Raw genomic sequence first — 27,095 nt, 5'->3', positions numbered from 1 at the left:
TCGTCCCTTGATTTTAATATTATAACTTTTCAATATCCAACTTGAGTGTTTTCAAATTCTTATTCTAGTAAAGGTATGAGCTAATTTGCTCTCCCTTGCATTAGACTTTAAGAAATCTATTATGGCACACCATATAATCATTCACACTTTATTTTCTAGCATGGCACAAACATTTACTTTTTTTTTTCCTTTATTACTCACAGTACCTTGGGCCCAATTAGTTGTAAGGTTTTGTGTGAACGCTTGTTTAGGGAGACGTGAAATATGGTTTGTACAAATACCAATATTCCAGTGTTGATGTAGAACAGCCTTTCTGTACATGTTGGTCTCAGTCAGCAAATGAAAAAGCACTAGAGTCATAATTTTTTGCTTTAGGAGACCTTTGAGGTCATGATCCAGCTCCTGTATTTTAGAGACGAGGACTCTGAGTCCCAAAAGGAGTGTGATGTGCCTCAAATCTGTAAAAATCTGGCAGAGGTAAAACTAGACCACCCAGAGCTTTAGGAAATTTTTTAATCCCTAGTGGTTGAGAGAAAGCAATACCCAAATTTGGACTTTACACACATTAAGAAACAGAGAAAGTTAGAATATATAAAAAAAATCCCAGGTAGCCTAAGAGCAGCATACACATTCCAATCGTTAGAGTCATTGCAATCTTTAAAAGTAATATTGAAACAAACAAGCAAGATGATATTTTACTTTTGAAAAAAAAAAATAGTATCCTAATGCTCAAGTGTACTCTTTATAGCTTTTCCTTAGAGAAATTGAAAACAGAGAGAAAGTAGAGCCAGAAAAATAGTATTTCCTGCATATGAAATATAGTACGTGCATTTCAAAAATTGGTATGATTTCTAAGAACATTTTACTCAGTTTCACCGTATTTCAATATTTTACAGGTGAGATAATCCACCAAAATGCATCATAGTTAAAACCTAAATTCCTCTCCAGGTACTGAGACTGTTAGCTTGTGAGGGAGACGAGGAGGAATATAAAGGTACTGAGAATGAGTGGTCAGGGAGAGTAGGAGCAGAAGAGCATGTGTTTTCATGAAGTGAAAGTGAAGAACGAACTTCAGGGTATAAAAGTGATCAATTTCCTCCATATATGCCCATGGCTCATTCCTTATGCCCTTTCCCATCACCATTCAGAATTTACTTTCTCAGCAGGAGATCCTGGTGAAAGCCCCTCTCCCTACATATTCCAAGAAGTTTCTATCATTCTTCATTATTTCCCTCCATATTATTTATCTATGAACTGAAAATTTACATAGCTGCTGATTTTTTTTTTTTTTCATTGAAAGCACAACTAGGTCTGAACAGATCTTTTTTTTTCTTGTTATTGCCTTTTGACTATAAATAGAATAAACTGATGGATAATCAGAAGCAATCTTTATGATTTTTCTCAAGCACAGGAAAAGCTCCATAGCATTTAGAGTGTGCAAAATCTGAAGAACACAACTACATTTTCTACACGTTAGTTACTTTGTATCAAATTGAAATAAAATATCAAATTTTCAAGGTTGTTTTCTGGGTTAGATAAAACAAATACTGTCAGCCCTCCATGTCCGTGGTTCTGAATCTGTGGATTCAACCACCATGGGCCAAAAATATTTTTTAAAATTCCAGAAAGTTCCAAAATGTAAAACTTGATGCCATGCTGTGGCAACTATTTAGATGGCATTTACATTGTATTTGCAACAATTTACATAGTATTCACATTATATTAGGTATTATAAGATATTATAAGAGATGATTTAAAGTATATGGGAGGATGTGTGTAGGTTATATGCAAACAGTACACCATTTGATATAAGGGATTTGAGCACTTGTGGATTCTGTTATCCTGAGGGAGGCGGGGTCCTGGAACCAATTCCCCACAGATTCTAAGGGACAGCCGTATACATTTTTCTTTGGGAAAATAAATGTCTTCTCACTCTTATTCTTCATTCATTGTAATTCTGCAATTTACCATCCTATTTCCTCAATGATACCTCATAACATACTGACACATTTGCAAGTTCACTTCTTATCCTAGAATGTAACTCTGGAGGGGATTGGTAAAGAACAATTAATTTAAATAAACTGAGCTATTTATGTTTTCTGTTATCAATGCTTTGGAAAATTTTTCTTTTCTTCTCATTTCAAAGTTAATTTATCACTTATTTTAAATTTTCTTAAAATTTTACAAACATGAGCCGATTCAATTTGTTAAACACTGATATAATTCATATTATATTATGTTTACTATTTTTTTGTTATCTCTGAAATATAAATATCCCTTCCATTTTTATACAGGTAATTTCAAATCTCAATTTACCAGGAAGCTCACTTATGGCAAATTTTTCTTCCTCAGAAAGGGTTCTCAGTCTCATCTACATAGTAAATGATAAGTTGGTTACCACATTTTGTTTAAGAGTGAATGATTCATCTTGAACTTTTGTTGAAGTGTTGGACATGCATCTGTACTTAAATATTTTTCCGTAATATTTCTGAGAGATGATTCTAAAAACGTATGTTGGTCTTTTTTTTTTTTTTTTTAATTTAGAACTCCTAGATATTCTCTTGTTGAGAGAAGGTATATTCAATTTCTTTTTTGGTTGTTTTACTAATCACTTTTTCTCTTCCATTAGGAAATGGGATTTCCATTTGCTTCCTCAGACTTTTAATAGAACATTCGTAAGAAGTTAACATGTTTATGATTTTTAGAAGATTTAAACTTCTGGCAGATATCAGATAATTGCCATGTTTCCATTCATCAATATTTTCTACCATTTTTTCAGACTTATTGATTTATCTACACTGTGCTACCTGTGCTCTCTGTTTGTGCAGCTAGTTGGTGATGTATGATCCATAAAAAATTTATTTTCTGATTCTCTTTCCTTCTAACTGGACTCAAATGTTTTCTATCACTTGCACATTATGCAATAAGTACATAACGTATTTTGAAAGATCTGAGATTTACTCTAACAAACGGAGAGAAAACTCAAATTGATTGATGGTATTTACAAATAATTACTAGCAGAATTTTTTGATAATGTCCATGAATAAGGATTAATCTTTGGTAGAAAATAATTAAAACCAATTTTATATTCCTCTTGTTAAATAAATGTATCCCCTTGTTTAAATGTGTTTAAAACATTTAAAATCTATCACTTCTAGAGTACTTTAATTAGGAAAAATAGTGTCAGAAATTTATACAAATAACATAGTCTTTTATTTGGTAAATGAGCTAACCCTAACTAAAGCAAATTAAAAAGGAAATTCTATGGAACACATTGCATCTTCCTTTAATTAATAGAGCTTGCCTTATAATATGATCTCAAATGATCATTTCATTTGATAATAATACCAACTTTTGTTATTTAGCTGAGGTTTATCTTTGGTAAGATGTAAAATCTCTATGATCTAGTTAACTTTTTTCATACAAAGTTGTACTGTTAATAATATCAATAATACCATGGATATCATGGGGGCAGAGGCTGGTGTTACGTAATAAAATGTTTTCTTTTATATGTTATGTTTTCTAAGTTTACTTTTAAAAAGAAAAAATACAGAGGGAAAAGTCAATACGAATAAGACAGAAAGCATTCCCTTTGTTATTTCTCAAAGTTTCTAGGTACAGGCACATCTCAACTATTTTGAATTCACTCTTCTTTGGGAACTGATTTCAAATTTCATGCATGCATGATTTTCTTTTTAGTATTTTTTTATGCAAGGTACTTAAAATTTTTTTCAGAACAGGAAAATATATTAACTCAGAGAAATATATTGTTGAAGTTTATATTGATACCTGAATCGACCTGAACTCTGCTCTTACATGTGGTTTGAACCTCTGCTTTCAGAAAAGACCAGTCTCAGCTGTAGCCACATGCTGTTACATTTAAATGCACAACAACCATAACAGAAGTGTCTGCAATTCTAAAAGCAATTGTCATAGAAAGAGGAACTGTGGCAATACAAATATGCTTCAGAAAAGCTATTTCACAAATCATTATTTACATAATTTCCTATTCCAACTCTGCATCAAAATATAGTTTCTCCAGAAATGCTACAACCATAAGAGTAAATGAACAAAAGACTTCAAAATTAAATAATAGAAAGATTCAGACAATTTTCCACTGTAATGTGTTAATCATACAATTGACTACATGAATGGGTAATGATTTGTTTAAATGCAGGTGTAATAAGCAATACTTTTAAAATGATGTTTTTATTCCCTCAATGAAAAGTCTAAATTCATTTTGGTGAAAGAGTTGGAAACAAAAGCTCAGATAACATAAAGAATCCAGTTTTCTTACAGTGTCATCTAAAATCATGCAATACTAAAGACAGCAATGATGCTAAATGTGAAAATAGTTTACAAAGAATAAGAAATAATCACATAAAAAATATATTAGAAATTTAGGGGGCTAGGTCTAGCAATCATGTCTTGAAAATAATAACAGTTATATGAAAAAAAAAATAAATACTATATAAGTGGTTAATGGGACTCACAAAAGAAACAGTTTGTCACAGATTTAGCCCTCTCTAAGAAATGGAATAACTTTTCACCTGAGGAGAACAGGACAACCCACGCTTAAAGGAATTTAAGACTTATCTAGTCATATACTCATAGAATCTCAGGCTTGGAAGGGCCCTGAAATTCTGACAATTTTCTTCATTTTAGAGATTAAGAGAGCACTTGTCAACATCACATTAAATTACTTCTTAGGAAGGCTACAGAGTTTAGGTGGTCAGTGTGGAGGGTAAAACAGAGGGACCCAGGCTAACAATGTGACATTAAGAGGAGAGCATGGCCAGTGAGAATGCCTGAGTGGACTTCCTCATGAGCAAAAAGTGGACAACACGCGAGGTCAATGGAAAAATTCAATGTCACATGCCAATATGAAGAGAGTTCAAGCCAGAAAACTGAGACTAGCATTTTCGATTACAGAGAAGATATTTACATCCACAGGGGAAGGATCAGTTGATCCAAGAGCAAGGGCTGAGTATCATCTGCTCAGAAATTCAGTAATTTCACCTGCACCTACAAAACTGGTATGTGTGAGCTGCTCCTAATACAAGATCACACTTTATCCTTGAAGTAAAAATTATTAATTAATTAATTAGTTAATTAAAACAAAAATTTTAGAAGAAATAATCTAAAAAGAAAACATATAATAAAAGCTGATGATTTTTGATTCTTTATGTCACATTTCAAATGATCTAAGTTTAAATTCTCTGAATAACCTAGGAACCAAAGAAATAAAGATTCAGTGAGGGAAAGGTCCTAAGTTTACTAAAAAAAGTTATTGATAGATTAGGTGATTGATACCTAAGAAAAGCAGTATTTATTTCTAGATATTTTATTTTCTTAAAGTGATATTAAATGGTATAGTGTTTTAAGTTTCATTTTCTAATTGTTTCTAATATAAAGAAAAGGAAGAAATACATTTATATTGACCTTATATTTAGCACAAGTTTGAACTTGTGCTCAATTTTATTCACAATTTCAACTACTGTATAGTAGTATTACCACTATTATTAGTAGTATTTTTATTATTAATGAATGTTTAACTTTATCAAAACCTTTGGCTTCATCTATGAAAATGAATTTTAATTTTTCTCCTTTTCATTTTAAAGTAATTATTTTTTCTGGATTTGCTTTGACAATATTTTATTTATGATATTTCTATGTTCATGAAAGAGAATATCTATAATTCAAATTATATCCTTCACAGGTTTTGATTTCAAAGTTTGTTGTCAGCATAAAATTAGGAAAAAACTGATTGTCCTTTTTTCCTTTTTGATACAATATATTTTGATTATCATTCCATTTAACTATTTTCAATTTTTATTACTTTATTGGCTCATTGTTTATTTAGAAGTGTCTTCATTTCTGATGGAGTTTTTCTAGCAATATTTTTGAATTAGTATCTTGTATTATTTTATTGTAATAAAAATGAGACCAATTCTTTGAAAATTATTAAAACTTGCCTTGTGGTCCTGAACATGGTAAATTTTGGTCAATGTTTTGTGTAAGTTTTGAAAGAATGCATAATCTAAGGTTGTTCAATGCAATGTTCTATATTTGTTAAACAGTACAGCTTCTTAATTGTGGTATTCAATTTTCAGTTTCCTTATTAAAATTTCATGTGATTATTCTATCAGTTTCTGACAAAAGCATACTAAAACTCTCAGCACAATAATCTCAGTAGACATTTCTTAAATAATTTGGTGATTTTATTTTAACATAAATATTGATATATACTTCTTTAAGTTAAGTTATACTTCTTTAAGTTAAGTTATTATATTTGTCTGCTTTTTATTTTTCTACTTGTTCCATATTTATTATCTTATTTCTTGGTTTTTAAAAAAATTACCATGACTTCTACCTAGCTATTATAAATTTGTGTACTAAGCTTTTCTCTTTTATTTTACCTATCTTGTGTTATAAAACAAAACTATATCTCAAGAGCAAATATGAAAATTTGTCATTCTAACTTTGAATTATAAAAACTTCACAGAAATTCACAGGGTTATTTTGGAAATATTAAATTGGTTATATACTTCATATTTTATTAAGTTTACATTTTAGTTTTTAAATATGCCTTTCTAGAATCCTTGAAAATAGGTCCTATATAAAAGATTTTTTACCTTTATCTTTGTATCATAAAATATAAAAAAGCAAGATAAAGTCACATGCAACAATTTTGTAAGTGTGTGAACTATTAATTGAATGAACATTTTAATAAACATAATAAAGGTCAATAAATAAAACTGTCAACATCACTTTATTTAGGAGTATTTTAAATTCCAATCTCTATTATTTTGTTAGTTACATAGTCTTTTACTATTTTATTACTTAAACTAAAAATTACTGTATTCATTCTTGACACATAAAATCTATTGGGGCTTCCCTGGTGGCGCAGTGGTTGGAAGTCCGCCTGCCAATGCAGGGGACGCGGGTTCGTACCCCAGTCCGGGAGAATCCCATGTGCCGCGGAGCGGCTGGGCCCATGAGCCATGGCTGCTGAGCCTGCGCGTCCGGAGCCTGTGCTCCGCAGCGGGAGAGGCCACAATAGTGAGAGGCCCGCGTACCGCAAAAAACAAAAAACAAAACAAAACAAAACAAAAAAATCTATTATAAATTAGTAGTTTCTCAATTACCCCAAATTTAAGGAGTTTAGAATATTTTAACTTTGTCTCCTTCCTTCTGATACCTTGTTCCAATGTATATTATGTATATTTTAAACCCTAGAAAATGTTCCTTTGTTTTCTATTCATTCATTAATAATTTATTGTTAACAATATATTTACTGATTGTTTTGGTCTTTACGGATTCTTACCACTCCAAGATGCCAATTTGATTATTTTCCTTTTTCTTTTTCCAAAAAAAGCTTTAATGTGTGTATTGGCAAGGAATTGTCACTTTTTTGTTGTTGTTGTTTGTTTTTGCCTAAATACGAGTTTTTCTTGTCTTTATTTTTAAGGACTATTTTTGGTACACAAAAGAATTCATGGTTGTTAGATAGTATCTCTGGCTCTTGGATTTATCTTTCCTTTACTTATTTTATTTTTTTTAATCTTTCATTCTTCCTGATTAAATAATCAGCTTTTGAAATTGTTCTTTTAAAGGTTTTGAGTATTATTTTTATATTCTACATACTAATCCTTCATTGGATAAATGGTGTGCAAGTATCTTTTCCCACTATGTGGTTTTTCTTCTTATCCTCTTAACAGGGTCTTTCAGAAAGCAAAAATGTTTAGTTTTGATCAAGTCCAATTTATCATTTTTTTTTTCTTTTATGGATTATGCTTTTGGTGTCATCCAAGAACTCTTTGCCTGGCACTACATCCATTTTATCCCCTAACAGTATTATGTCTTTTTTTTCTAGATGTTTTAAATTTTAAACTTAATTTTATTTCTGAAATTTTATTGCAATTCATCTAGGTAAAGTTATTTTTTTTAAACGGTTGCTTAGATTTTTGTTTTTGTTTTTCTTTATGCTTCTTGAATTTTTGACTTGTTGCTTGCCAACAGTATGGAAAAAATTTCAGTCATGAGCTCCTCAAATATTACTTCTGCCCAATTCTCTTGTTTAATATCCCTCTGAGAATTGGATAACTTGTGTATTAGACCTGCATGTTCCATATCTTTCATATTCTTATTAATGTTTTCTATCTTCTTGACTTTCCATGCTTTAACATGAATATTTAATCTAACCTACTGTCCAGTTCACTATTTTCTCTTCAGCTATGTCTAATCTGATGTTATTACCAAAATTGAAATCCTATATTAAGTGGCTGTATTTTTAAAATCTAAATTTTCTATTTGCATGTTTAACATTTTTCTCAATTGTACTTGTATAAAATATGTTAAGAAAATAATTCTAGGATGTGTGCATCCATTTCTAACACAATTGAAGTACGATTTGGTAAGTAAGTCATTATGTATCTGTACCATAAAATACTTTTTTTGAAATGGTGATATGGAAAAATATTTAAGCACTGGAAGTGATAATCTTAAAGCATTGCTAAGAGTAAACCAGATAACCTATAAATACTTTCAAATATAAGTTTCAGTCATTTTGTCCTCATTCACATTTTCTAATTTTCTTGTGAGAAATGAACATGAGAAAATTTCATGTTTTTACATAAAGTGCCCTCCATATATATATATATATATATATACATATATATATATATATATGTAAATACCTCCCCTGGAAATATTAAAAACATATAATCAATGATAACTTTAGCAAGCCATAGTTGATTGTCCCTCATACACAAGGCAATGTTTCTCAGGACTATAATTTTGTCACAAGCTTCAAAATGATTTAAAATAATTTTGGATGGTATATTTATTCTGGTCATTATATGAGACTGTCAGACTCACCAGAGAGACTCTCTTTACTTGTTTGATGAAGTAAGTGGCCATGTTGGGGAACCCATATCTCACACACACACACACACACACACACACACACACACACACACAAACTCTGGGTGGCATTTCTGAACTCTGGGGAACACTGAAGAGCCAAGGAACATCCTGAAGCTCTCAGGTCTGCGGCTGAAAGTAACTGAATGCTACCGACAACCACGTGAGCTCGGAAGAGATCCCCAAGCCTCAGGTAAGAACTCAGATTGATTACGTCTTATGAGACTCCTGCAAATACCTAGCTAAGCCATGAGCAGAATTCTGATCTGCAGAAACTATGAGATGATAAATATGTGTTGTTTTAAGCTGTTAAGTTTGTGTAATTTGTTACACAGCAGAGAAGACAGATGCACATTCTCTTCCCATGTCTCACTTGCTTTATGGGCGTCAAAACACTGGCCTCCCTTTGGAATTGTCATGCTCCTTTAACCGGCTGCCATATTACATCCAGATTCATGTCTTATGTTCAAGCTCTTCTCTCCATCCTTCACTCTCCCCACCTCCACCAATCATTCCCACTCTTCATGTTAAAACCTAATCATCTTCTAGTATCAATAACACTCAATGGCCACTGTATGTGACTCCTTCATTCCCTCCAAAATATGTAGGTCAGGACAGTCTCTCCTCCCCACTCTAGTCTCTAAGCTTCATTAGGACAGGAAGAGTTCATTGTTTCCTCCTCATTTAATACAAGGCTGTACCAAAATCATTCAATATCATTTTATTGGTATAATAAATGTATACATGAATGAGTTCATTTGTTGAATTACATTTGGAATCTGGAGAAAGAGTATTTTCTATGAGTCTCAAAATATCTATTTGGTACTTAAAATAAAGCTTTATAAAATTATGTTTACTAAGCACAAAAATGACACTGGGGGATCTTTGAGGATTATACCTAAGAATAATAGAAATAGAGCTGCTTATTTTTCTTCCATTCAAATGCTAGGAAGGAAAATAATTAACTTACCTGGCCAGGCTTAGAATTTTCACAGACAACAATATCATATTCCCTGGCAAGTTTGGGTGGATTGTCATTAACATCCAGAACTCTAATAACCACTGTGACATGGCTCAGCAAACTCGGATTGTCTGCAAAACACATAGGGATGCATTTAGTATTTCCATGCACACTTTAGAGGCTTGGTTTGAAACCAATCTCCTTAATACTGTAGCTTGTCACTAGCCCCATATGCTGCAGCAGGACTTTTGGCAAAAGACAACTTTATGATGTCATTCTTTGTTATAAGTCATTAACTTACAGAAAAAGAAAAATGAACACCAAGGCATGACATGAATGCTAAAATGATATTTTGTCATATCAAGGAAATTACATGTTATTCAGGAACTGAAATGGGAGAAAGTTGTCAGAATTCATTGTATGCTGTCAGAGTCTAAGGGATGAACACCTGGTTTCATCATTAATCTAAGAAAAATAGAGTAGTTGGAAAAAAAATTACATAATCTTTAAAACATTCAAGGTTTGCAGTCTAAATCAACTTGGAGAAAATAGAAGGTAAAGTTCTTTATACCAGGGTAAAATTTTTCTTACAGGAGAATATATGCAGTTTGTGGTGTCAAGTCATACTTGGGGAAAAATAAAGAATAATTTAAATTAGAACTTAGCATGGAATTCATCTATAACTCTGGTAAACATCAAAATATTACAGTTAATATTTTAAAATACTTCTTGAGTGCAGTCTTCTCATATCTCAGTAAGTTTATTAGTTCTGAGATATAAGAAAAGATAAATGTTTGGTTTATTTTATGCATCAAAGCTAAAACTGAAGAATTCATAATGGAAAAATTAATAAGAAGGCAAAAACTAAACACATTAGGCAAAAGGGAATATATATATACACACAGAAGATATTAAAGATAATGGATTTTTAAATTATCCATTTTTAATTATCCATTAAGAATATGGATGGACTAGACATGCCATAGGTACTTTTAAAAGAAGTAGAAAATCAGAGTAGTACTACAATAACTAAAGAAACTCAATTTTTAGGTAAAAAATCAGGCCTAGATAATTTTATCTACAGTTAAAGATACAGGTGATTTCAGTCTCATACATCTTTTCCCCAGAAGACAGAGTAAGGAGGAAATACTCTACAACTTATTTTTTTGTGGCCAGTAAAACTTTAATATCAATACCATATGCTCCCACTCATGAGAGATATTAGCTGTCATTGGACTAAATAAAATAATACCAAACCCACTCTACTGGAATGGAAATGAAAGTCTGTCATCAGTTTAGTTCTAGGAATGCTTGCATAGTTTGGCATTAAAACAAGGAAAGAAAGAAGGGAGGGAGGGAGGAAGGAAGGAAAGAAAGTGGGAGGGAGAGAAGAAATGAAGAAGGGAATTTTAAAAAGCATAAAAGTTATCCAAAACGTTAATGAATTAAAAGAGGGACAAAAAAAAATACATAGATGCTTATCTTAATACACATAGAAAAAAACAAAAAATAAAATTTAATGTCCATACATTCTAAACAAAACAAAGCAAAATCAAAGAAGAAAACTCTTAGCAATCTAGGAACAGAATGTATCCTCCCAAGCTGATTAAGGATACGTTCAACAAACAACAACAAAAAGTACAACAAACATTATTCTTAATGGTCAAAAACTAACAAGAGTTAATAAACAAAGCTATGAGGATCCTTGAAATAAATCTAACAAAGTATATGAAAGACATATGCAAAACATTTTATTGAATGTCATTAAAGTAGATCTAAAGTAATTAAGAGGTATATTGCCTGTGTGGTTGGAAGACAAAATATCATAAATAAAGCCAACTTCTCCAAATTGATATGTATTTTTGATGAAATCTAATAGACTTCCAATGAGAAATGAAAGCTGATTCTAAGATTTATAAGTACTAAGATTGTCCAGACTTGAATGAAGTACAATAAAGGATAATTGCTTTACCATTTATCAGGCTTTATTATTTGGTATTAGAACCTAGGTCACTTTGAAAGTGTCAAAGGGATAGACAAACAGAAAAAGAAAACAGAACACAGCCACAGATCTACTATATATAGAAATTTAATATATGGTACTAATGCTATTGCAGATCAATGGGGAAAGTACAGATTGATCAAGAAATAGTTTTAGTAAAGCTTGTAACCACGTCATTACCATCATTATAAAATGGGTCATAACTACACTGTACACAAAAATACATTTTAAATAATTAATGACTTAAATGTATAAGGCAAAAACTATACATACTTTAGAAAAAAATATTAGCATGTAATATAGTAAAGCTCAAGAAAGGTTTCAAAATATAAAATGCACTAATCATAAAGGAAGCATTGATAAATTTGATTACAGTGAAATGTGACTTTTTTCATTTCCTCCAAATATGCCACAAAGAAAACAAAATGTCACAAAATGAGTGAAAATATTTGCAGCACACACAACTGACAAAGGATCTGTATCTCTAATATATAATGCAATGTATTGAATCAATAAGAAGAAGAGATAGCTCAATATAAAAACGGGTACAACGAAGGACAAATATTTAACAGAAGAAGTAATATAAATGGCAAATAAACGTGAAAGTTTTCAACATCAATAGTGTTTAAAGAAATACAGCTTAACCAAAATAAGTTATCGTTTAACCACAACAATATTGACACAATATCAAGAAGTTTGACAAGATTCTCCAAGTGCTGGATTGGATATAGACCAATGGGAATGACTGCAAATTAAAGTAAACCACATGTAATAATTCATACAGTTGTATACTCTCATGTCCAAGATCCAGCCATTTCCTTGGATCATATCCAAAGGAAAATCTCTTGAAAACATACACCACCAGCATAATCAATAGGAACAACAACAGGAAATTACAAATGTCCAACAACAGCTGAATAGATGCAATATGTGATTATTTATATCATAGAGAAAATAAATGAATAGCAACATAGCTACAACATTAGGGACAATCTTAGAAACAAAATGTTGATTGAAATATTTTTTCAGAAATGTCTCAGAAGATTGCATTCAAATATGGTAGAATATTGCAAAGCTGAAAAAAACCCACACAAAACTAAATATCTGATTGCAGAATGAAATAGTATATTATTGAGGATATGCTCCTAACAACACTAATTCTTAAGTACAGTGATATGTTAAAATTTATTTATTATTATGTTTTGCAATATCTTCTTTGTAAGTGTGGAGTACTACATCAAGTATACAGAAAAAAGTTACAAAAACATCTTAAAATTAATATATTGTGTAGATTGCTTAATATATAATAGCTAATAGAATTGCCATTAATGGATTTTTGTCACTATACAGTGAAAGATAATGAGATGCTTGTGTATTATATTAGATAATTAATTAATATAATATTTTATATTATAAAGATAAATAGATCCATGAAATTAAAATTAGTAAAATGCTAATTTAAATGTTTGCTTATTTAGAGTTACTTATTATGAAAAAGCATTGCTAAGCTTTTCTAGAAGGTAATACTTGATCTTTTAATAATTTTAAAACTGAAAGAGAATATTCAGCCTGAAATCTCATTTAGTAAATTACAAAATTGAAATTGACACTGTTTAAATGACATATCTTGGCAAAGCCAAGGTTATGGTTTACTTCTCAGGCCTTACTACTGCCACTATATAAATATATATTTACTATCGTAACCATTGTTAGTGTAGTCCTATATTTCTCAACCAGGTATTTGCTTACATTTAAGAGCAGACAAAAGCAATCTGTTCCAGAAATCTGAGGCAAGAATAATATTATTAGTTTTAATCATTGGTATCATCAGCCTTAAAATGAGTAAATAGTTCTCTGCTCCTTTTCTGAACAGGAAAGGTTAGAAGCAACCTTGGCATATCAGAAAACTGTTTTGTAAGAGAGGATTCTGGAAAGACTGTATCTTGAGGAAAGACTAGAATAAAAAAACACCTAAGCATTTGACTGTTTTCAAGCATCACCTTCTCACTGACCCACCTCTGCATTGCTTACGCTGTCCTTTGGAACTGGCATAGCCTGGCTACATTCCATACTTGGGTACAGGAAACTAAATCCTTCTGGATGGAAACAGACTCTTTCCATGTTGCTCCAATGTTATTGTATATCTCTAGTGTACAATTACTATTCCATCACTTAAGGATTAAAAGTACAGGGCTGGGATCAGACAGATATTGATTTGTCTGTAGGCTTACTACCATTTTGTGTTCTGTGGGGAAGTTAAACTGAATCTAACCTTACTGTAGATGCAGCTAATGATCTGTAGGACATGTAGGCGAACCTCAGGAGATACGGATAAAGAGTTATGAAAAACAGAATGTCAGAGTAAGCTTAACGTCATTACTGATGCAAATTGAATAATTGCTGTCTATTTCCTAAAAGTAGGATGGTGTATAAAACCTGTAGCTTTAAATTCCAGATAATTAGAGCTGAAAACCCACTATAGTTTTGTAACCACTTGTGGCCAAACTTCACTCATTCCAGTATTTTCTGCTCAATAATGAAATTAGCTAAATCTATATTAATAAATTGACAAGTTCCTTTGTGTTTTTATTTCTTATTTCCCACAGTCCTAGGGTTAGTATTCTACCCTTTGAAGGCCAATCACTTTACCTATAAATGTCAACATATTCATGTGTGTGAGAAGCACTTTGCTAAGGCAAAAATTGGATAATGTCGCTGGAGTTCTTAATGCAACATTTCTATTATTGCTACTATTATTTTTAGGTCCATGTTTCATTTCTAAAAATCAGTTTTCAGTCCTCTTGATGGCAGAGTAAATAAAATACACCATATTCAGACAAACGTCAGTAGGAGGTCCTTTCCAGAACTCTTAAGAAACGTGAACTTTGGAAAGTTATTTGTTATTTCTATACCTTAATTATTTAATCTGTAAACAGGAATAAGAATCATGTAATGTGCCAAACTGTGTTTTTGAGAAACAATTAAGGAAGCTATGTAAACTTTAAAACACTGAGACTGGGAGAGAGCAGAATACCAATTTTAATCCTTTCTGAAAATGAAGGACAAAACAGAATCAAGAACAAAATAGATGGCACACTGACAATCTTATACATGTGATTTTCGGCACAAACTATCCTGTACTATGTACAAATCATCCAGGTTTTATGCAATACAGGTGGAACAGGAGCTCACATCAGCAGAGCGCCCTCTATGGAGATAAGGATGCAGTGAAGGTTGTATCCCAGTGCAAATGCAAATTGCATGCTAAGATATGTAGAGGGAAATAAAGACACAGACCTACTAGAGAATGGACGTCAGGATACGGGGAGGGGGAAAGGTAAGCTGGGACAAAGAGAGAGAGTGGCATGGACATACTACCAAACGTAAAATAGATAGCTAGTGGGAAGCAGCCACATAGCACAGGGAAATCAGCTCTGTGCTTTGTGACCACCTAGAGGGGTGGGATAGGGAGGTTGGGAGGGAGGGAGACGCAAGAGGGAAGAGATATGGGGACATATGTACATGTATAACTGATTCACTTTGTTACAAAGCAGAAACTAACACACCATTGTAAAGCAATTATACTCCAATAAAGATGTTAAAAAAATATAAATAAATAAATAAATAAATAAATAAATAAATAAATAAGATATGTAGAGGATTCACAATACCTTGAAGAATAATCTATTTTATCTAGTGAGTTACTTTGAAAATCTGATATGTACTCACTACTATGTTGGACTCTAGAGAACACAGAAACGGTGAAATATGCCCCCTTCTAGATTTCCCGTTATCAATATGGATTGGAGAAAACAGATTCAATAATAGTATTTTTTCAATTTGTCTTCTTTGAAATTGTGACTTATGTATGTAATATATGTTTACTCCAAAGCTATTATTACTTAAATATGCCCTCCTAAAAACCTAAATCATATTCATTAGTATATGTAGCAAGGTTTACTAGGGAATTCAGTAGATTTCTAAGTATTCATATTCTGAAGTTAGTATTAAATAGTTGGAAAATATATAAATATATTAATTTTCTTGTTTATGTCATGTAGATTATTTTTCTGAAAATGTGGTTTCAGAAAACCACTTTTACTTTATGAAAACTCACTATGAAAAACCTTGTATACTACTAAAATACTAAACTGCAGTGATTACAAATTTAATTAAATTATTACATTTATAGCTGTCTAAATTTCATAAATGTCCACGCTTATAACAATGCATTAAAAATTTTTATTTTTGTGGTCTGCTTCTTTGATTTCTATGAAAACATTTCACTATAAGCAAATATCTACAAGCCAAAACAGTCTGCATTCTCAAAAGTTAATATGCACAGGTGATAGAACATTTTAACACGTTTGACTAATATTTTACTTATGAATAAACATGTTTCCAGCATTTCCTTAAACAATTTATATAAAAATAAGTTTTGGGGCTTCCCTGGTGGCACAGTGGTTGAGAGTCCGCCTGCCGATGCAGGGGACACGGGTTTGTTCCCCGGTCTGGGAAGATCCCACATGCCGCGCAGCAGCTGGGCCTGTGAGCCATGGCCGCTGAGCCTGCGCGTACGGAGCCTGAGCTCTGCAATGGGAGAGGCCACAACAGTGAGAGGCCCGCGTACCGCACAAATAAATAAATAAGTTTTGCAAATAAGTAAGTGCTCAAGTGAATCTCAAATATTCCACATGATATATTTGTTTGAAAACAAAGGTAGTTTTGATATTTTTTCTTGTCTTTTTAAAATCTTGTATATGGAAGTCATTTAATATATAGGCAAAAAATAAGATAAAATAGTTAATAAGTAATAGAAACTCATTAATATGAATCTAATATATTTTAAAATTACTTTATGGATAAAATTATCACAATGTCTGGTATCTGCGTGGTGTCCCTAATATGCCCTTTTTTCTCTCCTTCTTTCCCTTCCTTATATCTTGTTTAAATATTGATTGAGAAACCAAATATTGTAACAAACATAATTTGTCATAATGGATAAGAATATACATCTGATATCTAGTAGATTAATCCTCAAACATCTTTCTTGTAATCAGACAAAATGGTTTAAAATAAAACATTCTGTGATTATTATACAATAGAAAACTAAAACAACCCTACATGTTTTAGATCACTTACTTATTTCATAATAGTTAAAGAAACTAATACTTGCCTAGAAGCACCTTCAAAATTTATAAGGCAATTAGAAATGCATCACTCAAAACTCATTCCATGCATTTATTTAATTTTTTGTCAGTTTACAACATAAAATCTTATTAACTCCCTGATCATCAATAAAGATCCCAGGTTGAAGTGAATTACTTAAAATAAATCTCAGCTTCCTTAAGGACATTATTTTTTTCCTAGTTACCCATAGATCCTCCAACACTTCTAATATGTCTTTAGTGTTATTGCCTGAGACTAGTATAAGTTGGAGGTTTCAAAACTTTGTCATATCTTTGATTTCAAGAATGAACACTGTCTTTGTTCTACAAATCAGAACTGTAGTCAAAATAATTCACCTCTATGTGAAAATCATTACATTGGGATGGGCAATCTAAGTATTTGTTATTGATTATAAAATTAATTAAAAATACGTTTTTAAAATACTCTTAAAATGTCACAATTGGCCCATTCAATTATATTAAAGAATCTAACAAATTTAATGTTTATTTTCTATGTTTTAAGTAATAATTCAGTTTTAACATTTATTTTTCATCTTGGTCTATTCCTCCATAATGCCTATGAACTATTATAGCTTTTATCTTTGTTAGGGTTCCCAAAATTCAGCTTGTGATCAACTATTGTTCTGTCCTTTGAGCTTATATTTGCAGTCATATTTTTATGCTGCCTAAAAGTTCGCTAATAACATAAATCATTTTATATTCTTTTTCATTTTCTGGGTGAGCAATATAAGGATAATAAAAATTTTCTTATCATATACAGCCAACACCTCAAAGTGGTTTTGTTAATTTTAACAAAATAGCTAACAAGAATTCATTAATACAAATTAGATACATATATTTTTTAAATATTTGTATTAAAATATTTGACTACATAATCATTCACCAATCTCAGATCCCTGGATGTAGAGATAAAATCTTATCTCTGAGAATGGATGGGCTGCTTGGGGTTACTGTCATAAATCCTGTAAAAACCACCTGCACTGCCTCATCGAAGAATCCAAAATTGATTAATCCAAATGAAGGAAAATGTGAAGATAAATTCAAAATAATTTAACATTATTTTATGAAATTCCCTGAAGTTTTATAATATGTTTATTATATAATTTATATAATATTATAAATTATATATATATATATATATATAAATAAAACTGTTGGTATGCATGGAAGAGAGTCCAGTGTTTATGGTCAAAGTTGTCATGATAATTAAATAGTTAAATATTAGCATATATAATAAATTGTGTGTGTGTTGTAAATTCATATGTAAAGTAAATTAATCTTGATTCTTACCGCTCATTATATACAAAACATGGCTCAAAGTAAACCATAGACCAAAACATAAAACCTTACATTTAAATATATAATAACTAATATGGTAAAAGCTTTACTACCTTATGATTTAGCAAACATTTCTTAGATAATGCAAAAAAAGTCAAGAATCATAAAATAAACGAAAAATATACAATTATACTTTTTCCAAAAACTTACCCTTCCTCGAACAGCTATGTAAAGTAATGTTTATTAAGAAAATGAAAAGATAAGACACAGAATATAAAAAAAAATATTTGAAAAGTAGATACCTCATAAAGTCATATATATATAATATATTAAAATCTCAAAACTAAATTCTATAAAGCTAAACAACCTTATAAAAATGTGCACAAATTTTAACAGCAATTTCACAACAGCAGATATATAGATGTAAGCACATAAAAATGTTTTCAGCATCACTAGTCTGTAGTGAAATGCAAATTGAAATAATATTATGTCCCTACACACTAGAATGGGGGGGTGGATACACTGACAATGTCAAGGCTGAGGAATAACGGTGGCAATGGTAATAGCCACTTTGGGAAAAAATTCGGCATATTTTTGTAACTTAAACATATTATTTGGCCCAAAATTCCCACCTCTACCTCTTGACCCAAGGTAAACTAAAACATATGTCCTCAGAAAATCTGATTGTAAATATTGATAGAAGCTTTATTCAGAATAGCTAAAAGGTGGAAACAAGTCATATTTCCATCAACAAATTTAAAAATAAAGTGTGGTATACATACATATAAGAGAATAACTGGTAATTACCTATTGATAATGTCATGGACAGATATCAAAAGCCTATGCTACATGAGAAAAAGCCAATAAAAAGAGTCTATATGTTTTACCTTTCATTTTTATTACATCTAGGAAAAGCAGAACTATTGACTCAGAAATCAATCACTAGTTTCTGAGATTTGGAAGTAGGGGAAAGGAAATCATTTCAAAGAGAACTTTCTGAAAGTGATAGAATTATGCTATATCATTTTTCTGGCATTACTCATATGACTAGATGTCTCTATACTTAAAAAAAAGTGATGTTACTATGTAAATTACTCCTTTACAAATCTGACTTTTAAACAAAACAGTGGTATATTCTGAGATTTTTGACTTGGAGCCAAGAAATAGTATCACTTAGTTTAGATATTAATTGCATTATGAATAATGATATTAGATTTTTAAATTTAAATATTATGGAAATAAAGCTTTAATTAATAAATATTTGTTTAAAAATGGCCTAAAAAAATCACAAAATTCTCAGAGACAAATTTTACAAAAGATGCATAATACTTCCACATGAAAACTACAATACATTGCTGGGAGAAATCAAGGAATAATTAAGTAAATGGAGATATATACCATATACGTGGATTAGAAGATTTGACACTATTAAAATGTCAATTCTCCCCAAATGATTTATAAATTTTAATCCAATAACAATCCAAATCTCAGCAGCTTTTTTCTTTTTTCGGTATAAATTGGCACACTGTTTCTAAAACTTATAAGGAAATGCAAAACAACGAAAAAAAAAAATCCAGAATTCTAAATCCATTGTGCAAATGATGATCATAGTTGTAAACCTTTTGCTTCCTGATTTCAAAATTCTCTGTAAAGTTACAGTAATGAAGATAATGTGTCATTGGCATACAGACACATATAGAAGTATAGACAAAGAAATCAATAGAACAGGAAAGAGTATCCAAAAATAGTAACAGGAGTATATGGTAAATTGATTTTTGTCAAATTTTCCAAAGTGATTCTGTCATTTTCCTGTATGGGAAAATAATCTACTCCCATTCCTACATCACTGAGGTACAAACAATTCTAGATGAGGGTTGAACCTAAACTTAAGAACTAAAAATACAAAGCTATTAGAAGAAAATATTCACAGTCTTGGGTAGGCAAACATGTTATAAACAAGACAAAGAGATGACATTATAAAAGAAAAACTGATAATGTTAACTCAAGATAGTTAAAATTTTCTGTTCTTCTAGAAATACAGTTAAGTAAACAAAACAGCAAGGCTCATAATGGAAATATTCATATTATATCTCTAAGAATTTATGTTCAGAATATAAAAATAATTCTTACAATATTTAATTATAAGAAATCAACTCAAAACAAAGTGAGCAAATGCTATCACAGAGTAATATATACATATGACCAGTACAGATGTGAAAAAGTGTTTAGTATCTTTTATAATTAAAGATACAGAAATTAATAACACAATGTAACTCTACTACACTCCCAAATGAATGGCTAAAATTTAAAGAGATTATCCACTCCAAATGATGAGGCACACAGCCAGAATTCTCATATTTTTATTTTTTATTTAATTTATTTTTATTTTTTTATATACTGCAATTTTATTTCAATTGCACAAAGGAAGTTAGTATGTAGGAAATTTAAATGAAACGGTATGGTAAAAGTAGCAGAGAACCAAAAACTCTAATAAGGAAGTACACCTAAAACATGAGAATTCAACATTCATTAGCGTTCCATCTTCATTTATGATTGACACTTGATGCTTGCAAATTTTGAAACAAACTTTGAGATCATGATGACTATCCTGAAGAGATTTCAGCACCAGCACTAAGATTTGTACATTCACTTGGTTTGCGATTGACTTGTTAGCCATTTACATGGTGTATAGTACAGATTTGTCCAAGGTCAGATCACAGTGTTGAAGGAAACAAGTACCTTTCTATAATTAGAAAGGATCCCCTAAATTGCACTCAGCTTAAGACATCCAATGTACAAAAGCACAAAAACCATCATAATATTGCAGCTCCAAGGAACACAGTTTTGATAAGGAAAATAACCTAAGTTTCTGTTTCCCATTTTTATTACTGAAATCTCTAACAATGACAAATGTTACAACAACATTGAAAAATAGTTTGTTTTTCATAAAGTTAAAGGTGCACATATTGTGTGATGGAAACATTCAACTCATAGGTATTTATCCAGAAAAATGAAAACATAACCATGCAAATACTGGGGTACAAATATTTATAGGAGCTTTACAAATAATAGCCCCAAACCGGAAACAACTTGACTGCTCATCAACAGAAAAAAAGACAAATTATGTTATATTCATAAAGGAATATTATTTATAAACAACAAGAAATAAATTACTGCCACCAAGAAATATGGATTAATTTCAAAATATTATGTTTTTCAAAAGCAGCCCAAATTATATATACTGTATGCCCCAAATCTTATACACTTGTTGATTCCATTTATATGAAATTCCATAAATTGAACATGACAGAATAAATTACAACATTGTTACCTCTGAGGAATGAAGGGTAAGGGGATTGACTGTAAAGGAGAACCACTCTGAAGGTACAGAAATGTCCTGTATCTTGATAGGGATGCGATTACATGGAAGTGTACCTTTGAAAATCCATTGAAGTGTAAGGAGATCTGTACGTTTTAGTAAATGTCAATATTATCCTTTTAAAAAAAAAAAAAAAAACCTTAATTAAGGGGAATAGAATGCTCATACATCCTAGACAGAATCTTATTCTAATTACTGGCATACAGTTAATTGTGGGCATCAACTAAGTAAGTGTTACACAAAATCAATCATAGTTAAGAGAGTTTAATTAATGTATTTTAATAGGGCTCCAATGTGAAATCATTTTCTAAATATTGACATAGGTGCCAGAATATTTTATCATTATATATAATAATTTATAAGAATGTATTTCCAACTTTTTGATCTGTGTGCTACTTTTTAGTAGTTTCCAAAATGTAATTTTGTCCCTAATCCCCATGAAGATGTACCAAGTAATGACTGATATTAATTTAGCATATAGTTCAGTCATATTTATAATAATGATAAGAACTGTCATTTATTATGACACCATGTACTAGATACTGGGTGAAGATACTTAATTTAATCCTTACTGTAATCCTTTGTTATAGATAAGAAAATATGTAATATTTTTGTTAAATAATTTCCCCAAGTTTCAACTACTTATAATGAACAGAAACAGAATTTAACTAGAGCCTCCCTTACTTCAGATTTAGTATTCTTAAGTATTATGCATTACTGCCTACTAGAAAATGTAAGGATTTTATTGATAATACAATGATAATTAATTAGATATAAATCAATACCCTTCATTAATATAGAAGTAAAAGTGGAGAAATATACATAATGAAAACAATAAAAAAGCCAGAGCAGTCTACATTTATAAAACATATCTAAAATGTGTCCAGATTCATATACAAGATATTAAAATATCTTTTCTATAACCTTTAAATTCTTACAACTTCAAGGAACAAGAAAGGTGAGACAGGATAGTTAGTGTAATTTTGGAACTGAATACAAACATTTTAGAGTGGAATTTTTCTGCATAAAATGAAATCTATTGGTTGAGATCTTTAACTCACATATTAAACATACACACTAGTTTCAGAGTCAATCATTGAATATAGTTACATATTTATTAAAAACATTGTTAAACATTCTCATTTTGAAAAACATTTGAGAGTACTTCTAGAAATATATGCTCTTAGTATGTGCACTCTTGGTATATACCTAGAGAAGTTTTTCACATGCAATAAGAACCATGTATAAGACAAGTAATATCAGCAATATTAATAATATCTGAAGCTATAAAAAATAGTAAACAACCCAAAGCCATTGGAAGTTGTATGCATTAGTTATTTAAAATACATTTATTTTCTTATCACAGTGAAAATGAATTAATTTTTGCTGTACTTCTCTACATGGATGATCCTTTAAAAGATAGCACCAAAAAAAAAAGAAAATTCACAGAAACTGCATATAATATTAGGTCACTTATATTTACAATGCCCATGAGTCAATAAATACAAAGATGTAGTTATATACATAAATATAGATAAATGGCCAAACTGTATTTGGTAAAACTATAAAGAAAACAAAGGAACAAATAATACAAAATTCAATATTGATGAGCTCTGGGTGGAATGGAGAGGAATGTCACAGTGAGGCACATGTAAAGCTTATTTCTTCAAGGTAGGTGGCTCTTAAATTAGTGTTTTGTTTATTACTGAAACTGACTATATACTTAAGATATCAATATACCAATACTTGATATATCTTACAACACCAGTTGAAAAATAGTTGGTCCAATTATTTTAATGTATTCATATATTAATAAAGATATCTGTGTACATACACATACATATCTTCATTCATTATTTCAAATTATGTTCTAATTACCAACTAAGCACAATTTTCATAGTTTTGTTTATCAGTGTCTTCCTTTAAGGGTTTTACAATTTGTACTTTTATAAAACTTGTTCTTTTCCTAAGCCATAGTCATATTATCCTACATTTCATTTAAGGTTTAATTTTTTTCTTCCACAAATTGGAAGTGCTTATTTTTTATGGTTGTGAGGTAGCTAAATAATGTACTTTTATTTTCAGAGCCAGATGACATACCTCTGTCTTCAGCTGTTTGTTGCAGTGTCTGTCCATTCTCCCCACTGGCCTGCCAATAACACTGTCTTTTAGCAATTTGCATGGTTTTCAAAGGATGCAAATTGTATTAACACATTTCTTTTTCAAAATTGTTACGTGGTTTAATATGTCAGCAATGTTAGTATATTTTGCTTTATGTGTTTGAAAATGATATGTATTCTTTAAGTTTACTGCAAAATATATATACATATATATGTAGTTAAACTCAAGTGTTTTTCTTTCATTCTTTGAAACACTTTTATCATTATTGACTTTTTGGTCTGCTTAATAAAATGTTTCTGAGAGAGATATGTTACCATTTTCTTCCATGATTATATTTTTTGTTTATTTTGAATGCATTTAATTAGGTGCATACAAGTTCCAAGTGGTTACCTCACTGGGTGACTTTCTTATCATCATGGCAGCTTTTTGTTTTAAAGTATATTTTGTCTGATACTAACAGTTCTGCCAGATTTATTTTGGTTAGTATTGTCTATTTTTTATTGTATTGTATTATTTTAAAAGTTTCTATATCTTTATATCTTATCATGTGCCTATTAGGAATAACATAAAGATAATTTTTTCTTATTTCACTCCAGTATGGTAACATTGTTTGTTTATCTCATTTATGCCACTTTGGTTATTAATATATATTTTTACCACTTTATTGTGTGCTTCAAATTTGTCCTAATTTTTCTGTTTTTAATCCTTTGTAATATTACTTTCCAGTAGATTAAAGTTATATTCTTATTAAATTTCCGTTCTAATTTTACATCTGTACACTAAATTTCTTTTATTTATTTATTTATTTATTTATTTATTTTTTGCGATACATGGGCCTCTCACTGTTGTGGTCTCTCCCATTACGGAGCACAGGCTCCGGACGCGCTGACTCAGTGGCCATGGCTCACGGGCCTAGCCGCTCCACGGCATGTGGGATCTTCCCGGACCGGGGCACGAACCCATGTCCCCTGCATCGGCAGGCGGACTCTCAATAACTGTGCCACCAGGGAAGCCCTTCTTTTATTTTTTTAATCTAGAAATGTTAACATGCTTGTGTAACTCTGGAAAATCTAAAAACAATTGGCATCTTCACTTTCTTCCTGAACATTACAAGAACTTTTATTTTATTTATTTATTTATTTATTTATTTATTTATTTATTTTATTTTATTTTTGGCTGTGTTGGGTCTTTGTTGCTGCGCACGGCCTTTCCCTACTTGAGGCAAGCAGGGGCTACTCTTCCTTGCGGTGCGTGGGCTTCTCATTGTGGTGGCTTCTCTTGTTGCGGAGCACAGGCTCTAGGTGCACAGGCTTCAGTTGTTGTGGCTCGCAGGCTCTAGAGCACAGGCTCAGTAGTTATGGCACACGGGCTTAGTTGCTCTGTGACATGTGGGATCTTCCCGGATGAGGGCTCAGACCCACGTACCCTGCATTGACAGGCAGATTCTTAACCTCTGCACCACCAGGGAAGCCCTATAAGAACTTTTAAATGCTTTAATTCCAATCAAGTCTTACAAGTTTATGCCTATAAGTTACGGTGATGATGATGATTGAAGTTTTGTTAATCCGTCAAATTTGACATTTTATGTTATTACAGAGTCAGTGTCCTCATGTGTACCGTTTGCTTTGTTATCATTCCTTATTGAATCTTAAACCTTCCTTCTGAGATAATTTTCTTTATTTCTAAGAACTTCCAAAGTAACAATGTTAACCTGCTCAACTTTAGTTGTTTGAAAACGTTTCTGTTTCACACTTGTCAAAGTCATTGAAGCCAAGGTGATGTGAAATAACATGTAAGAAGTGTCATGTACTCAGTGTTTCTAATAGGTAACATTTTCACATTTTCACTTCCTCTACCCAGAGCAAAGTTGAAAACAGAAGACACACCTTATCTTTACGCTTTACGCTTTGTTTGGCAGGATGTGAGTGTGAATGTGTGTGTGTGTGTGTGTGTGTGTGTGTGTTGGTTCACCCTATATGACTGTCATGTTTTGGAGCCTTAATTTCTTTGGGAGTATTTTGTCATACTGAAAAAAATAACTACATGTTATTACTTATGATTTAAAAGGAACATTACAGCAGATTAAAGGAGGCAAGGGTTAAAGACTCTTTAGACTATTTAGATAGCTATTGAAATAATCCAGTGGGAGTGATCGTTGTTTAGACAGGGGTGGGAGTGGTGGAAATAGGAAGAAGTGGTCGCCTCATGGATATTTTTTAAAGTATATCTGACAGAAATGTCTGATGAACTGGAAGTACAGCATGACAGAAAGAAAAGATTCAAATATGAACCTGAGTGATTTGCATAGCGATCTGAAGACTATGACTATCATTGTTGAGATGGATAAGGTCTCTGGAGGAGCAAATATACAGATAAACTGGATTTTGAGGAAAAGTTTTACTTGGATCATGTTGAGTTTGAGAACTTGGAGAAAAGAAATCAGGGTGGCTAATATGGTATTCATGGAAAAGGTGACCAAGCTGTTGCAGATTTAAATTCAAGAGTTATCTCTATGTAGATGTTAACAAAAGTCCATTAGATTGAATGAGATTAATTGGGCAATAACTCAAGAAAAGTCTGAGGACTGAAAATTGGGAGGCGTCACAATTCAATGAATGAAGAGATTGGGAGGAGCTAAGCAGCACGCTGAGAAAGAAGAATCGGTGAAGGAATAAGAATGTTGTTTCCTTTAGCTAAAGAAAGAACTTGTTTCTTGAAGGAGTTGTGTCAATTGTGTCAGATTTGCAAATTTTTTGAGCAAATGGAGGCATGAGAACTATATATTGGATTTTGCAGTATGAAGGACAAGAGTGATTTTAGTGAAGTAATAAAGATAAGACTCTTTACAGTGAGGTTGAAAGAGCCTGAGAGAAAAGGCAGACTGAATATAGGCAATTCTTTCAAGGAGTTTTTCGGTCAAGGGAATGAAATAGTAGAGGTGTATCTGGAGGGAAACACTGCATCAAGGAAGGTTTTTGGGTTTTGTTTGCTTGAGTTGATTTTATTTTCAGATAGAAAATAAAGCCTGTTTTTGAGGACAGGGGAATTATGTACCAGATAAGGAAAAATAAAAATACAGGAAAGAGGAGAAATTATTAATGGTGCAATGCCTCAGAGTGAGCAAGGGAGGACAGGATTCAGGGCACACATAGCGGGGTGGTCATAAGCATGGCGTGAAGAGTTCATTCACAGTAATCTGACAAAAGTCAGATTTATGGGGATTATTGCCCACAGTACTAG

At 31.3% G+C, this 27,095-nt stretch overlaps 1 protein-coding gene across 1 annotated transcript in view; it reads right to left on the bottom strand.

The window, feature by feature from the left end:
- Nucleotides 1-27,095, bottom strand: part of CDH18 (cadherin 18) — a 498,063-nt gene that overhangs the window by 29,926 nt on the left and 441,042 nt on the right. Inside the window, exon 9 of the mRNA XM_032629158.1 lies at nucleotides 9,896-10,017. Coding sequence (XP_032485049.1) covers nucleotides 9,896-10,017 — 122 coding nt within the window. The remainder of the gene's footprint in view (nucleotides 1-9,895; nucleotides 10,018-27,095) is intronic.

This window comes from Phocoena sinus, chromosome 3, assembly GCF_008692025.1.
Source record: "Phocoena sinus isolate mPhoSin1 chromosome 3, mPhoSin1.pri, whole genome shotgun sequence".
Taxonomy (NCBI): Eukaryota; Metazoa; Chordata; class Mammalia; order Artiodactyla; family Phocoenidae; genus Phocoena; species Phocoena sinus.
This window is presented reverse-complemented; position numbering and strand designations above follow the sequence as displayed.